Source organism: Eucyclogobius newberryi, unplaced genomic scaffold (assembly GCF_026437365.1).
Source record: "Eucyclogobius newberryi isolate DKJ021-1_F unplaced genomic scaffold, fEucNew1.0.hap1 SCAF_20, whole genome shotgun sequence".
NCBI lineage: Eukaryota > Metazoa > Chordata > Actinopteri > Gobiiformes > Gobiidae > Eucyclogobius > Eucyclogobius newberryi.
Window position 1 is genome coordinate 11,318,801 of NW_027315835.1, and position 15,012 is coordinate 11,333,812.

The 15,012-nt window shown below is 40.0% G+C and overlaps 1 protein-coding gene across 2 annotated transcripts in view; it reads right to left on the reverse strand.

The window, feature by feature from the left end:
- Nucleotides 1–15,012, reverse strand: part of wnk4a (WNK lysine deficient protein kinase 4a) — a 63,977-nt gene that overhangs the window by 6,048 nt on the left and 42,917 nt on the right. For both annotated transcript variants that reach the window (XM_072456689.1, XM_072456688.1), the window contains exons 12-16: nt 14,400–14,516; nt 11,260–11,436; nt 8,509–8,563; nt 2,689–3,455; nt 1,888–1,975 (exon numbers count right to left, since the gene is read on the reverse strand). In XM_072456689.1, the coding sequence (XP_072312790.1) occupies nt 1,888–1,975; nt 2,689–3,455; nt 8,509–8,563; nt 11,260–11,436; nt 14,400–14,516 (1,204 nt within the window). The remainder of the gene's footprint in view (nt 1–1,887; nt 1,976–2,688; nt 3,456–8,508; nt 8,564–11,259; nt 11,437–14,399; nt 14,517–15,012) is intronic.

The window sequence follows — 15,012 nt, forward strand, 5'->3', positions numbered from 1 at the left end:
CAAAAGTGCGCACTAAACGAGCACTTTACATTGAGATGACGAGATTACTGTATAGAGGGCCAAAAACACAAAGTGGGCGGAGCCCACTCAAAATTTAACGAAAGTACCCGTCAGTGACCAGGGACCCACACCATGAGGTAGGAAAGCGCGAGCGCTTTCCGAAAATGTATAGTTTATGATATTTGAAAAATGGGAAACATTGTTTTCGCATCGGAATATTATTCTTTCTTTCTTCTTCTTCTTCTCGGGACCAACCCCCCTATTTTTCACCCAGTGAACATTGACGAAAAGTCACAAAAATTTGCACACCTCTAAAAATCGTGCCTCTCTACATTCTGGCTATTTCCCTTTTCTAAAATAAAAAAAATTGGCGCGTCAGCGCCCCCAAATGTACCAAAAATGCATTGAGAGATGGGAAATGACCCAAAAAAAATCTGATCGTAGAATCATGAAATTTGGCGCAGAGGTAGATGGTGACAAGAGAAGTAAAAAATATTATTACGGCAACGCCGTCCGCCCAACCAAATGCCGGCCATATTGCTTCAAAAATGGCTAAACATGACTTCGGAGTTTTTCCAAACGTCGTACTTTTACGAACTCCTCCCAGGGCGTTGGCCCTAAAAAGCTGAAATTTGGTGAAAATGCTACTGAGGAGTGGGACATCAAAAGTTATCCAAATTACATTGATACCTCTCACGGTCTCGGTGCGGCGATGCCGCAAACTGTAGCTAGAATTTCAGAAATCTCCCATATTTAAAATTTCTGCCGTTTGCGCAGATAAAGTCCGAATTGCGTCAAATTAGAATCAGTTGTTAAACTCTTTGCCCTAAACCTACTTGAAGTGAAATAAATTCATTTGGCGCCACAGCGCCCCCTACAGATTTTATATGGAGGTTAAATGTTTAGTTTTGCGAAATTATATGAAATTTGACACACAACTCAATTTTAGCATCCCCATCAAAAAAGTCAATGAGACCCATGTCATAATTGTTATGGCGTTGCCGTAACGATGACCGAAACCTTTCATGTTATTCCAATGGGGAAATCGCCAGAACATGTTTACACTTTAGACTTTCACAAACTCCTCCCAGGGCGTCAGCCCTATTAACCTGAAATTTGGTGAGACTCATCTTCAGGACCATCAAAAGTTATCCACATTTTCATTCAAAGAGTCACGGTGTCTGTGCGGCAAAGCTGCACATTTTGCCAAGAATTCAAAATAAAATAGCTTTTTGATGGTAAAACAAAGGGGAGAAGATGTGACAGCGTCACAGATTCAGCAGTAGGCGTAATAAAAGGACAATTGGGGCGCGTTAGCGCCCCCTCCTCTTGCGGCGTGGCGGCGGTGTGGCGGCGGCGTGGCGAGGGCCGATCATTGCCGCTTGCGGCTATATTTGTTATTGTTCTTATTGTATTTCTATTTCATTTCATCTAAATTATAGAGAATGTTTTTGTATACTATATTTCTTTAGCTGCTGTAATCCCTCAGGATCAATAAAGTTTAATCACTTCAATCTTATGCCAAGTCTCCATAACCTTGACTTATTCTACTATAATGTAAGCACTGTTTCAATTTGACCCGGTCCAGACACACATATTCTTTACATAACTTCACAGCTTAACACCGATTGTTTATAGTTATTACACGAAATATCGAAATAGTGACTATAAAACCCTGAATCATAAAAATCCAAGGTGAGACAATGTTGTAATATGTGCAACTGGCAGCAGTTGCATACACACAGACAGGTATGTGAGGGCTGTTTGACGCATAACACAGACATTTTCTTGCACCTCGAGCCAGCAGCCAGTTACATATATGACAGAATGTGTTTATGACGTAAAGATGCAGGAAAACCAGGGCTATAAATGTACAGAAGGACTTACCGGAGCTGGAGGGAGACGGTGTTGGTTTAGGGCTACTGCAGATCCTTTCACTCACAGCGGGGTTTATTGGAGAAGTCAAATATGTTAACTAGAAAGCAAAAAGAAAATAATGGTTATAAAAGTGCGGTGTTTCAGACATGTTTACATTTTTAAAAAGGTCAAAACTATACAGGAGGAGTCACCGTATTTCTCAGTCTATGTATTTGTAATTATACTATTGACATGAGATTTGCAATCCATGTCCCTATGTTATGTTTACTGTAATAATGTGAAATGACCAACAAATATAGAGAATGGTATAGGTTATTATTTGAATGCCTATAAATGTATTAAGATGGACGTTAAGTGCTACTCAATTTACCATTTTTATTTCTGACATAAAAAATGAAGTTCTATTCTAATAAATATGCAGAAAAAATGGGAAATTATATCTTAAAATTGTAAAGAATGCAATGAAACTAATATTTGGGCAAATTCTCGGAGAGTCCTGAGAATAAAAATTGTTGTGAGAGCCACATTTGTCCTCGGGTCACAGTTTGGACACCCCTTTTCTATTGTAATTAATGCCATTTACACACCTCTTCTTGTGCTTTAATTTGTGTTTCATGACTAACAACCGAAAAAAAGATTTGTGTGAATGATTTGCAGTCGCTTACGTATTTTTACATCATTGCAGTTGTAATTTAAAAATCCGTAATCAGTGACTGTGTTGTACTGATTAGCCTTGAGTGAACCGTGTAATCATTTTTTGCGGTTATGACCCAGTTAACACACATTTTTTAGTGAGGACTGTCGACTCACGGTGTTGTCCGGGCTCTCGCTTGGTGAAGAGGAGAGATTGGACGAAGAGGTCGAGCTCATCATATTCGCTGTATCGGTAAAATTGTGATTGTCGTCCACTCGACTCCCATTTGACGGAACCTGGACATCAGTTCGCTGCAGGTGCTCGTGTCTGGCCAAAGGGGACGTGGAGGGGGAGAAATTGTGCTGCCATGGCGTTTGGGGGGATGTCTCCGCGTTGTGGTAGTTTGATGGGACATTTGCGTTGGGATAGGGGACTTCCATTCCGTTTTGGGCGTACTGGGGGGAAAACACAGGTTGGTATCCAGACTGGGGTTGCATATGAGGAGGAAGATGGGGATGGTAACCGGGATACGAATGCATGCCTTGAGGCGGAATGAAAGACTGCGCCATGCTCATCGCCATTGAGATCACGTTAGCCAACGAAAACAGTGGCTGAGAGTGCGGCGGCCATATGTTTTGCGGATTTGGGTGGTTCGCGTCCAGATTTTCGTTGCTGCCAGAGCTCGGGCTGGTCTCAGTTTGGGTGTTAGGGGACCCCGGGCTGGGTGAGGGGGCTGATGGGAAGTTGGGGTTACTGGCTCCGCGCGTGAGGGGGGCGTGGTGTGGTCCCGACGACTGTTTCGGGGAGGAGGAGCCAGGGGAGCCCGGGTAAGGGAACGGGAAGTGGGTGGGACCCATGAAGGGGAGTTGGTAGTGCTGCTGGTGGTGATGGGGGTAGAGGGAGGCCGGGTTCTGGTGATGGGTGTAATTGTGCTGAGGCGATCCTGGAAGACAAAAAAGAAACAGAAAAGAATATGTGAACTGACTAATATACAAATATTAAGCTTGCCAATTTAATTTCAACCTTGATTCATATTACACTGTCTCTTTACATTTTAAACACATAAAACACATGTGGCAAGGCAAGCCCAGTCATGTGACTTAGTCACATGACTGCACATAAAGGTCAGGGGTCGTGAATGTCACTTCCGGTTGGTCTCTGAAACAACAACTATTCTAGTCACAAAGACATATCATGACCTCATGGGCTTTGTAACACCAAAGCAATGGGAGGAGTACTTTTACGGACTACGACAGAGTCTGAGGACTACGACAAGTCTGAGGAATAAAGTCTGGCGGTAACAACTACAACAACAACGTCACTTCCTCTTCCTGGGCAGGCCAGAGCACATGTTGGTGGCTGGTGAGCGGATGATTGCTTTTAATGTTTTAACGCTTTTATATTTTATATTTAATATTCAACTAATGTAACTGTCTAATACAATTGCAACAGCATTGTGTTTACAGGCGAAGTGCGTGTTGCCGTTTATATAGTCCGTTTTTATACAGTTTTATATTGCTTGTTTTAACAGTAGTTGGTGTCGGTCCTGAGGTTGCCGGGGAGGATTGGGGCTCACTTTAGTGGGTGATTTTATTTATAGTTATTGGTGATGGTGGCACTGAGTGTTTTAAGTTATGGTAATGGTTGGTTTTCTTTAATCTTGTTTGTTTTGTCACTTGTAGTTTGCCTCTCCCTCCCCAGCTAGAGTGGACCCTCACCAACTCTTTATCAGACCTTTTTATATTGTTTTAAATAAAAGCTGCCTTTAAGGCTTTGACCCACACTGACTGGTTTGTTTTGTAATCAAAGCAGACTCGCACCCACAGAACACCTAACCAGTGTTACACACAGAACACAACAAAAACGATTACGTCACATATTGTCCAGCATATAAATCTCATTTAGTCCATAAAATCCCAATGTCATTTTTTTTTTTTTTAGACGGCCCAGTCCTTTGGTCATCTATTTTGTTGCTATATGGCCTTTAATTTCCCCCACTGCCATAAGTAAGCTCCAAAGGTATCATTCATTGAGTCCATGGCAGGAATTTTGAGCCCCAAATACATGCCGGTAGTTCATGCCAGGTCAAATCGTGTCCTATTTATATGTGGTCGTGATTGTGGTTGTTTGAGAACCCTAACCGCCAGACAGTGGTACAGTATAAAACCAATTGCATTTATGTCTGAATATGTTTTTTGTATTATTTAAAAAGAGAACCTGTGCCAGCCTCCAAATCTATGCCAAATCAACATTTAAATAATGTAGATTTTCAATGATAAACTCAGTGTTACAGATTTAGTATATTATGTAATCTTCTATAAAGGATGTCAAAATCGGAACAGTAGGTAAAAAAAACGAAACTGTGGAAAATTGGACCGCCCTGACCCAAAAGGACCATTTTATTTGTTCATTTAGTCCCAGTGGGTTTTGTGACTCCAATCCTTCCTGCGCCCCCTGCCAAGACGCCTGTTACATGAAGCATATAAGTCTTTCCTCTCCCCTTTTCCCGGAGTAAATAATGGTTTCCATGGCGAACAAAGACATTCTGTTTGAGACAGTTTCCAGCGTTAATCAACCTCATAAGTCAAAGTGGTCCAACCTGCGGCTCTTGTGGCTCTGAGGTAATCAATGTGAATGGGACGAGATAATGAAGAGGTTTTAATGGCACACACGTGTACATCTGTGGAAGTACTGTTTGTACCCAACCACTAGGGGCCTCCAAACTTTAATGGGGTAGTAAATGTGCTACTGTTTTAGAGGTGCATTATGTAACTTTTTAGGTGGATGGTTCGTTGCCAGCTTGTATCCATGGAGATGTAATTGCTTTGTCAGGGATGTTCCACAGTATTGCATTACAACTCCATGGACAGTGTTGGGAAGTAACTAAATACATGTACCAAAAATACTTAATTTTGAAATATTCTGCTACAGTTTTCAATTGATGGTATTCAGAATAGATACTTTTCTAAAATACATGTGATATTTGATCATGTAGCGAGATAGAAAATCAGTGAATAAATGCAGAACAAACCTAAAGCTGTTTTACTCAGAAGTCATGTTTTTACACAAAACTATAATGTAACGGAAAGTATTTTAAGTATCCAGAATACAGTACTCTGATTGGATTGTGTAACAGAATAGGTTACACAATACATTTTATTGCAGGTATTCAGTATGAAAGTATTCTTCCATATACTGTCCAAGGAGAAGCACAGCTGGACTGAGTTAGAGGTCAAATGAGACGCGACCTCGCTCTGATGTAGGTCACATGTCAATGCAATCTGTTCAAATAACATCCTACATAGAACATCCTAACACATGGGTCATCATTTACTTATGTTTGCATTGTATTTGCTATTGATATAAAGAATTGTGGCAAGTGTGTGGATGATCCGAGGAGATTTCTGAACACTGGGAGACTTGGGTCACAAAGCGTCCCCCACTGTTCAAGATTAAACCAGTTAAATTAAGTGGTTCGGAAATAGGCCTTACTCCTTTGGGATTGGCAGAGCACGACGTAGCCACTGATTTGACATTTACTACAACAGTGACTTCACAGTTTAAAAACCGCACCTCCTGTTTCTGATGATGCAAATGTGCTGTTTCCACGACGATTGAAAAGTCATTCAGGCCAAGCTCAATCGTGCAGTGAGTGGTTTTAAAGTAGCAAAAAAAGAGCTGTTTAAAATCAAGTTCTTTTGTTCAATTACCAGAGAAGAGCTAAAAACTATACAATTCACACTGTAACTGCCACAGATGTTCAATAACGTGCACTTTCTATATCTAATAAATAAATAATACAAGTATTTTTGACACATTGCTTTTGTTAGGTGTATCTACTGGTTTCAAAATATTGTCAACACGTGATAAGTATTAATTGTATGTTGTGTGTCCATTATCGATGCAATTTATAATATAGCTCATATGTTATTTTGCGCTATCACTTCAAAAAACACATCAAACATTTCATCCATATGTTTTACATCCTTTTCCTCTAAATTGCAGCTATGTTTTGAGTTACTCGGGGTACAGTTCTTGCCTCCTCTGCACCGTCTCTGGTTATGTGGTCTCTAATTGACTTCAGATGCCTCTCCCCTACAGCGAGGCTCTTTAAATGCGGCGGAGGCTTTCTTGGAAATTCGGGAGGAGTTTGTCCTGGGACACAGATGTTGCGAAGTCGAGCTCGAGTTTTACAGCAACGGCATTCAACAGCAGCTCCTTCTGAAAGCGGAGAGCCGCCTTCAGGTGAGGTAATTACCCCGGAGGCCCGGCTATGAGGCAGCACAGATGAAGGCATTGACGAGCGTTGTCAACTGGCGCCATACAAGCAGAACAATACCCAGAGAGGACAGGAGGCAGCCAAGAGGTTCTTACAGGGCCAAACGCATGAGAAAGTTGACAATAGCAGCTTTTTGGTGTTGTTTATTGCAGCGCATTGTGAAAAATGGAGAGCCATGTGAGAGTTAGAATCACCCAAATTCAGAATACTTATTTTAGTAGTTTTGACAAGTTGCAGATTTAGAGTGTTGGGTTTATTTCAAGGTAATTCTGACTAAATGATTAATGTTTCAAGCTAAATGCTGTGTCTGTGGTGTAAGATTAGTACAAATGTAAACCAGAAAGAAATACATTGAATCCAAAATCTAGGCAAACTAACTAATAACAAACTATATACTACTCAAAAACAAAATAAATATTGTGAATTCAAGCCATTTTAACTCACAAAGATATTGTTTGTCGTTCTTTTTTTCAGTGGGCGTTTTACCTGGAGCATTGTGGAAAGACTGTGAGCGTAAGAGGGGCCGTGTAGGTGGAGTAATGTCTGCACTCGAAGCATCTCCTTTGGGGCACAGGGCCGAGCTGTGCGCCCCTGAGCTCGGGCTAAAATCTAAGACAAGATACATGCATAAGAGCAGGCGACGTACTACTACTAAACTACAAAACATGCACAGAGAAAACACTAAAGAAGCAGTGTTAGTTCAGCTGATGGTGTTTCCAGAGACTGAAGGAATAAGGCTGGAAGATGTCGATTTCTTTTTTACATGAATACTAATCTAATAGGGTTCAGAATTATATTAATTAACATCTGAAGACTTGACTAACATGATTAATGAATAGTTGGCCAAACAATTCTTTCCATTGTACAAGACCATAAATTATCAACCAAATAAAAGGTTGAAATATGGGGACTGAAGGTTCCCAGATAGTCTATTTACAAATTAAGTGTATTATTGATGACATGATTCATTCGTTTGAGAGTCTGTACAGTCCAGATAACAATTACAATGGTCAAAATATGACTGTGTTAATTTTGTGTAGTTGATTAATCGTTGCAGCCTTATGGTGAACAATAATTTATAAACTGTTACCAAGAACTGAACCAGACCCAAACCAGGACTGAGACAAGCCTGGACCTGAATAAACTAAAATGTTCCCAGTTACTCTATTTGAAGGTGTAATTTGTAAAGTGGAGGTGCTTTTGCCATAGTGTGGAACATTCTAGGCAAAGCAATATCATTTACAAAGAGACAAGCAGCTGGCATACCGGCCACCAGAAAAGTTACATAGTACATACCAATATTTAATTTGTTTCGGTATGTAATTTCGGTATTTAATTTTCAAATATTAGTGTTACGATTATTGTGAGAAAAAAACAACACGATTAAACAATTATTTACTAAAATTAAGATCAAACAACTGGGAACTATTTCATTTTCTTTCATTCCAACTGCGTTAAACCAAAAGACAAAATTGTATAGCTCAATTTTGCTTCTAAAATGATCACAATTATTATTATTTTAGTAATAACTTAATTTTAGGACCTGAATAATCACGATTATCCATAAACCGAACAATCCTGACATCATTGTTATCTGGAGCAGTCAAAGTGCTCAACCCAAAGACCATTAAACCTCGGGAGGGGTGAGATAACATGAGAGCATGGAGAAAAGAACAGGGCATATAAGGAAGTCAGCTCATTCAGACATGACACTTACCAGGCAGCGAGGAGGAGGAGTGCGTTCGAGACATGCCGTGACTGTGCAGATTCGGCTGTAAGGATTTATAAAAAGAGAGAGAGAGGGAAAAACTCATTACTGCCATGTGCTTTTCAAGCGCTCACTGTGCACTATTCATCAACAACGATTCAGTGTGGTCGAACTGCATTTAAAAAGTTGATTCATTTTATGTTTACTGCTTTTATGCCCTCGAGCAACAGCAACAGACATTCACAGAAGCCACGCCAGGGAAAAAAAAACATTGATGTAATTTCATGGGAAAGTATTTAGTTAAGCTCATTGATGTCATAAATGTAATATAATTCAAACAAATAACAGACAGGCACAAAAACAAAATAGTACCAGTTTGATTAAAGTTATATTAGCAAGCATCTGAGCTCGAAACGGAGTAAAATCAATATGTTAAGTTGTTTACTCATTACTGGGGGGCTAATTCTCTACTGTCGTGGCAAAGAAGAGAAGACTCGGCGTGTTTCTAGTCTTCTAAGAATCTCAAATGAGTCTCTGCGCACAAAACTAAAAGCATATATTTTATTGTCCTATTTAAATGCAGTTTGTTTGCCTCAGCACAAGTGCCACAGTCTGGGGTAGAGCTAACATAAAAGCTTTTATCCAGCCTTAACTAAACAAACTGCTTTGGACAGTACAAACAGCCTGGGAGAGGAGTCAGAGAGGATCTTGGGAAACGCGGTCCGTGACTTGTTTTAATCAGGTGCTGGGCCTAAGCCAAAGGGGCTCGTCCTCAGCGGTTTGGTGTAATTCTGTCGAGCCCAGGAGGTTGGAAACATCTTTCTGTGCTGATAAAGGTGGCCCACTCGGGAGAAAACATATTACAGCAGCTGCTTCTGTGTTTTGACATTTAAGTCTTGAAGCACAGAACAGAAGTCCAACTGATTTAGTTATTTTAGGGACGAACAGGACAGAAAAAACATTGAATAAATGCCAAATTGAAGGTGCCAAAAATGCATCTGACTTATAAGAAAATGCAAACTGCTCAATTTAAAGGAGCAGATGAAATACAGTGACAAAAAGAAATAGGAGTAAACATGAATTAAAGTTAGATTTGAACAATGACAAAAAAATCTAATTGAGATTACACTTGCAATTTATGCGTTTGTCGGATTGTGTTCAAAGTTTTATGTTCAAACAACACACTATATAGTTTAACGGGTCCTGGAGAACTGACAAAAAGACTGGAATATGAACTGACACACCATGTTTTCAATCTTGCATCCCGAATGTGAATGTACTATCCAGTTGTGAGTTAGATCATTGTCAACACGCTAGCTCTTTTTCCTGGAAGCTTTTTATTTCCAGCAGCAGATTAGTACATTCTAACTATGTATTATGGCAACACTGGCGTAAGCTTGGACACTGGAAAGTAATTTATTATTAATTATGACAATACGTTGGCACTGATATTTCTGTGGCGACAAATAAAGTGGGGACATTTCCGAAATCACGGCGTTTTATAACATATGTGGTCGAAGTAATATCCCGTTTGAACATATGCTACTACTGGAAGCCGCGTCGAGAACACTTAACCTTATGTCTTTGGAGCCAAGTCCCCGGAGACATAGTGGGCAGTGAGCATAGCACATCAGTGAGCTTTTATTTCCTGTGCAAAACGCATTACAAGGTGTCCCCTGCACATGCGTCATCCTTATTGGTCTGTTCGTTAAGCCTGGCTAGAGTCACTACGGTCGATCGTGACAACCGCCGGTGTCATAAAGCACAGGGAAAGGCATGTTACTTCCTTTATTCTGAACAAACAATGCTGTGAAATGAAACAGGTGCTGACGCAAGAGGTGGATGAAGTGCACCAAATCAAGCCTGTTACTGCAAAATGATGAAAAAAAAACGATTATTGCAGTTTGGCTTGTTCCTTCTGGGGTCAGTAAGTAAGTCAGTATCTGGCTCAGCGCATGCCAGTCATTTATATGGTGATTTTACAAGTTACTCTTTCATATATAGCTTGCTCGAGTAGAAGCAATATAACTTTATGGCGTCAGTAAAACAGATTTGTTTGCTGTTACATATCAAGGGCTAATATTATTACTGCTATAAACTACAATTTTTAAGCTGCACTGCGTCCGTGAGCTGCTTTTCTCCTTGGAAATGCTTGTGCTTTGCCTGGAATGTTTCAGAGTATGGCATTAAACTAATCTCCCTCCATAGAGATGAGCACTGTTACAGGTCAGATCTGTGGAGAGGCAAGCCGGCTAACAGTAATATTGTACATTTGAATGTCATAACAGTAAAAACAGCTACCATATTGTGAAGCAAGCCAAACAAAGCAATATCATCTCCTGTAAAGTGCATATGAGTTGAGTTTTGTGACTTTATTTGGTAGGCTAGTCCAACCGATCATAGTTTTACAATAAAAACACTAAAGACAATTTTAAAAAAGTACCACAAAAATAATCCCTCATTCTATCATTATTGAATATTCCAACAAAGATGTAACATTTAACAAAATAAAGGTGTTATCTGATATTATTATTTGTCAAATCTTAACTATTGTGGATTTTGGAACTTGTTTACAGTATGGTTGCTAGGTAACAGTTGTGGAATGTGAATGTCCAACCAGAAAGTGCAATCATAAACTTCACCAAAATGTCAAACCGAGGAAAAACAGGCAACATTTTTAGTTAAATCTTAAATGTATAATGATTTTCCCTATGATTTCGTGATCTGTGTAACCTGTCATATGCACTTCCTCTTGCTGACCTGAGAGGCAGACAGAGAGTTGACTCCGTTGTGGAAACCCGGCTGTGGGAGTCTGTGTCCACTGGAATGGCTGGTCTCCTGCTCTTTGGCCATCAGCGCCTCGGCCCGTTTGATGATGTCGCCCATTCGATAGATGAAGCCCTCCTTCTCCGACGGCAGGATGAACTCACTGTGCACCTGGAAAACAACATGGATGTGCAATTATTCAAATTTAAATGTATGAGTTCAAGTATTACTCTATTTTTTATGGATGTTTTGGTTTTATTCAACAGGACAGTGTCGTGTAAAACGAGAATGAGACTGGGGAATGACAATGACTCTATTCGATTACAAAATATATACTAAGAAAAAACACAATAAATCAAATTGTCTTTTTAAACATCAAAGATCAAATATATTAGGTATATTTTGAGCATATAGAAGTAATTATCTTAAATAATTATGATTTCAATAATGAGCCAAATATACGTAATTAGGCCCGAGCGCCACAAGCTGGCGAGAGGCCTATTAATCTCGTAAGCGAAAGTGCGCACGTTATGCGCACGAAATCGAGCGTGAAGCACTCGCCCACTTCCAAACACTCACTAACGCACTCCTTCACTCACGCACGCCCCGTGCATACTAATTAGTAGTAGGAAAATGGAACTTTACCGTTGTAAACGGGCGAAGCCCGTGCAAAAGTATGCACTAAACGAGCACTTCGCGGTCGTCATCCCCATATAAAGCACTCATTTGCGCTAAGTAGCTCACGAATACGTTCCCCATCTCTTGCATGTTCCGTGCATATAAACATGTAATGCAAAAATTGAACATTATTACTGTTTAGAGGGCCAAAAACACAAAGTGGGCGGAGCTCACTCAAAATTAACGAAAGTACCCGTCAGTGACCAGGGACCCACACTCGCGCTTTCCGAAAATGTATAGTTCATGATATTTGAAAAATGGGAAACATTGTTTTCGCATCGGAATATTATTCTTTCTTTCTTTCTTCTTCTTCTTCTTCTTCTTCTCGGGACCAACCCCCCTATTTTTCACCCAGTGAACATTGACGAAAAGTCACAAAAATTAGCACACCTCTAAAAATCGTGCCTCTCTACATTCTGGCTATTTCCTTTTTCTAAAATAAAATAAATTGGCGCGTCAGCGCCCCCAAATGTACCAAAAATGCATTGAGAGATGGGAAATGACCCCAAAAAAATCTGATCGTAGAATCATGAAATTTGGCGCAGAGGTAGATGGTGACAAGAGAAGTAAAAAATATTATTACGGCAACGCCGTCCGCCCAACCAAATGTCGGCCATATTGCTTCAAAAATGGCTAAACATGACTTCGGAGTTTTTCCAAACGTCGTACTTTTACGAACTCCTCCCAGGGCGTTGGCCCTAAAAAGCTGAAATTTGGTGAAAATGCTACTGAGGAGTGGGACATCAAAAGTTATCCAAATTACATTGATACCTGTCACGGTCTCTGTGCGGCGAAGCCGCAAACTGTAGCAAGAATTTCAGAAATTTCCCAAATTTAACATTTCTGCCGTTTGCGCAGATAAAGTCCGAATTACGTCAAATTAGAATCAGTTGTTAAACTCTTTGCCCTAAACCTACTTGAAGTGAAATAAATTAATTTGGCGCCACAGCGCCCCCTACAGATTTTATATGGAGGTTAAATATTTAGTTTTGTGAAATTATATGAAATTTGACACACAACTCAATTTTGGCATCCCCATCAAAAAAGTCAATGAGACCCATGTCATAATTGTTATGGCTTTGCCGTAACGATGACCGAAACCTTCCATGTTATTCCAATGGGGAAATCGCCAGAACATGTTTACACTTTAGACTTTCACGAACTCCTCTTAGGGCGTTAGACATATTAACCTGAAATTTGGAGGGACTCATCTTCAGGACCATCAAAAGTTATCCACATTTTTATTCTAAGAGTAACGGTGTCTGTGCGGCAAAGCCGCACATTTTGCCAAGAATTCAAAATAAAATTGCTTTTTGATGGTAAAACAAAGGGGAGAAGATGTGACAGCGTCACAGATTCAGCAGTAGATGTAATAAAAGGACAATTTGGGCGCGTTAGCGCCCCCTCCTCTTGCGGCGTGGCGGCGGCGTGGCGAGGGCCGATCATTGCCGCTTGCGGCTATATTTATATATATTTTCCATAATCAAGTAGCTTTATACTCAATAACTCTCTTATTTCTCCAGGTTTGTGACTGGCACAGAAATACAACCCCAAAAGAGTCTGTGAGAGTGTTTACATAATTAATTTGCATAATTAATTGACAGTGAGTTGTGTTTTGGGCGTGATAACTTGTCTGCTGTCAGCCTGGCATAAGACACTTCTTAAAGTGTTTCGTATTGAACCACAGTGACTGGTTTGGATGCCAACGACCCCCGTTGTGCCAAGACTTGTAAACAAAAGAGCAGTGTGTTTGAGCGAAGGAAAAACAGTACACGCCGGGAACAAAAAGTGCTTTACCACAGCGTCTTCGTACTCTCCTGGGTACATACCGGCGGCACTGTCAGTAATGACTCTTAAAAAGCCAAGCTTTACGTGCTACCTACGTCTCAGTAAATGTAATATACTGTGCCAAGGACAGGTTTATAAGAGAGAACTATGAGCAAATGCATCAGAGGTGGTCAATATATAAAAATAATAAAGCTGTAGTTATAAAGACATGCAAAATTTTATTAAAAAGCTCCACAACGAGCTGAATCTAAATAAGAAATAAAAGAAACACACAGTGTAATTTGTCAACCAAAACGAGATTTAAAAAAATGTATCCCGACAAGCATTGGCCCTATCTCACAATAGTACCCAGATCAGAGTATCTCATTTTGAACATTTCTTGAGATTACTAGAGTCAAGGTCACTGAAAAGCTAAATGAAACGTATGTGCTGACTATATATTTATGCTTAACAACATAAAAAGATAAAATACTGTTCTGTGAAGCTCAATGACTACCACTACAACTATTAAAATCAGTTTACTTTAATGAACAAACAGTCCATCATGTTAAAGGAAACAGAAATATCGAAAAGATTACTTTGCAAAACATTGTAAACTCAAAAATACAGTGAGTGCAGTGTTTTTATAAATGTTTGGCATCTATAGTTTTGATTTTTTTCTGTCTCACCATAACAGCGGCGATGTCCTCGGGGCTGTCTCCGTCCAGATCGAATTTGAACGTGACCATCTTGTCATTGTGGGTTTGAAGCTGGCACTCCACGACTCGGTCCACTTTATCAGAGAGCTGCAGACAGGAAATGTCAATGTAGTGGCTGTCTCTGTTTACCATAGTTAAACATGGAAACATCAATAAGTTTCAACACATCACTGTTAACAGGTACAGTGTTAAATATACTGTCCTGAAACCATTATTTTTTTAATTAAAATATGGATTATGTTATTTAGAAACTCTGGGTTAGTCATACTGAAGTTACCTTTTACCATACTTGGTTTATTCTGGTTGGTTTAATTGATCTTGTACGGATTTAGACCTAGCTAAATTCGGGTCCAGGCTTGTCTCAGTCCTGGTTTGGGTCTGGTTCAGTTCTAGGTAAGACCGGTCACCTGTGTTAGATGTAGACCAGGCACAGACCGCAGTCATTCCTGTTTAGACTTTGTTTATTATGGTAAAGCTGGGTTAGCTCTGGTTGGTTTAGACCTGGTTCAAGCCTGCTCCACCACAAGCAGGTGACAGGCCTATTAGTTCCGTAATTTATTATCTATTTATTTTTTATAAACAG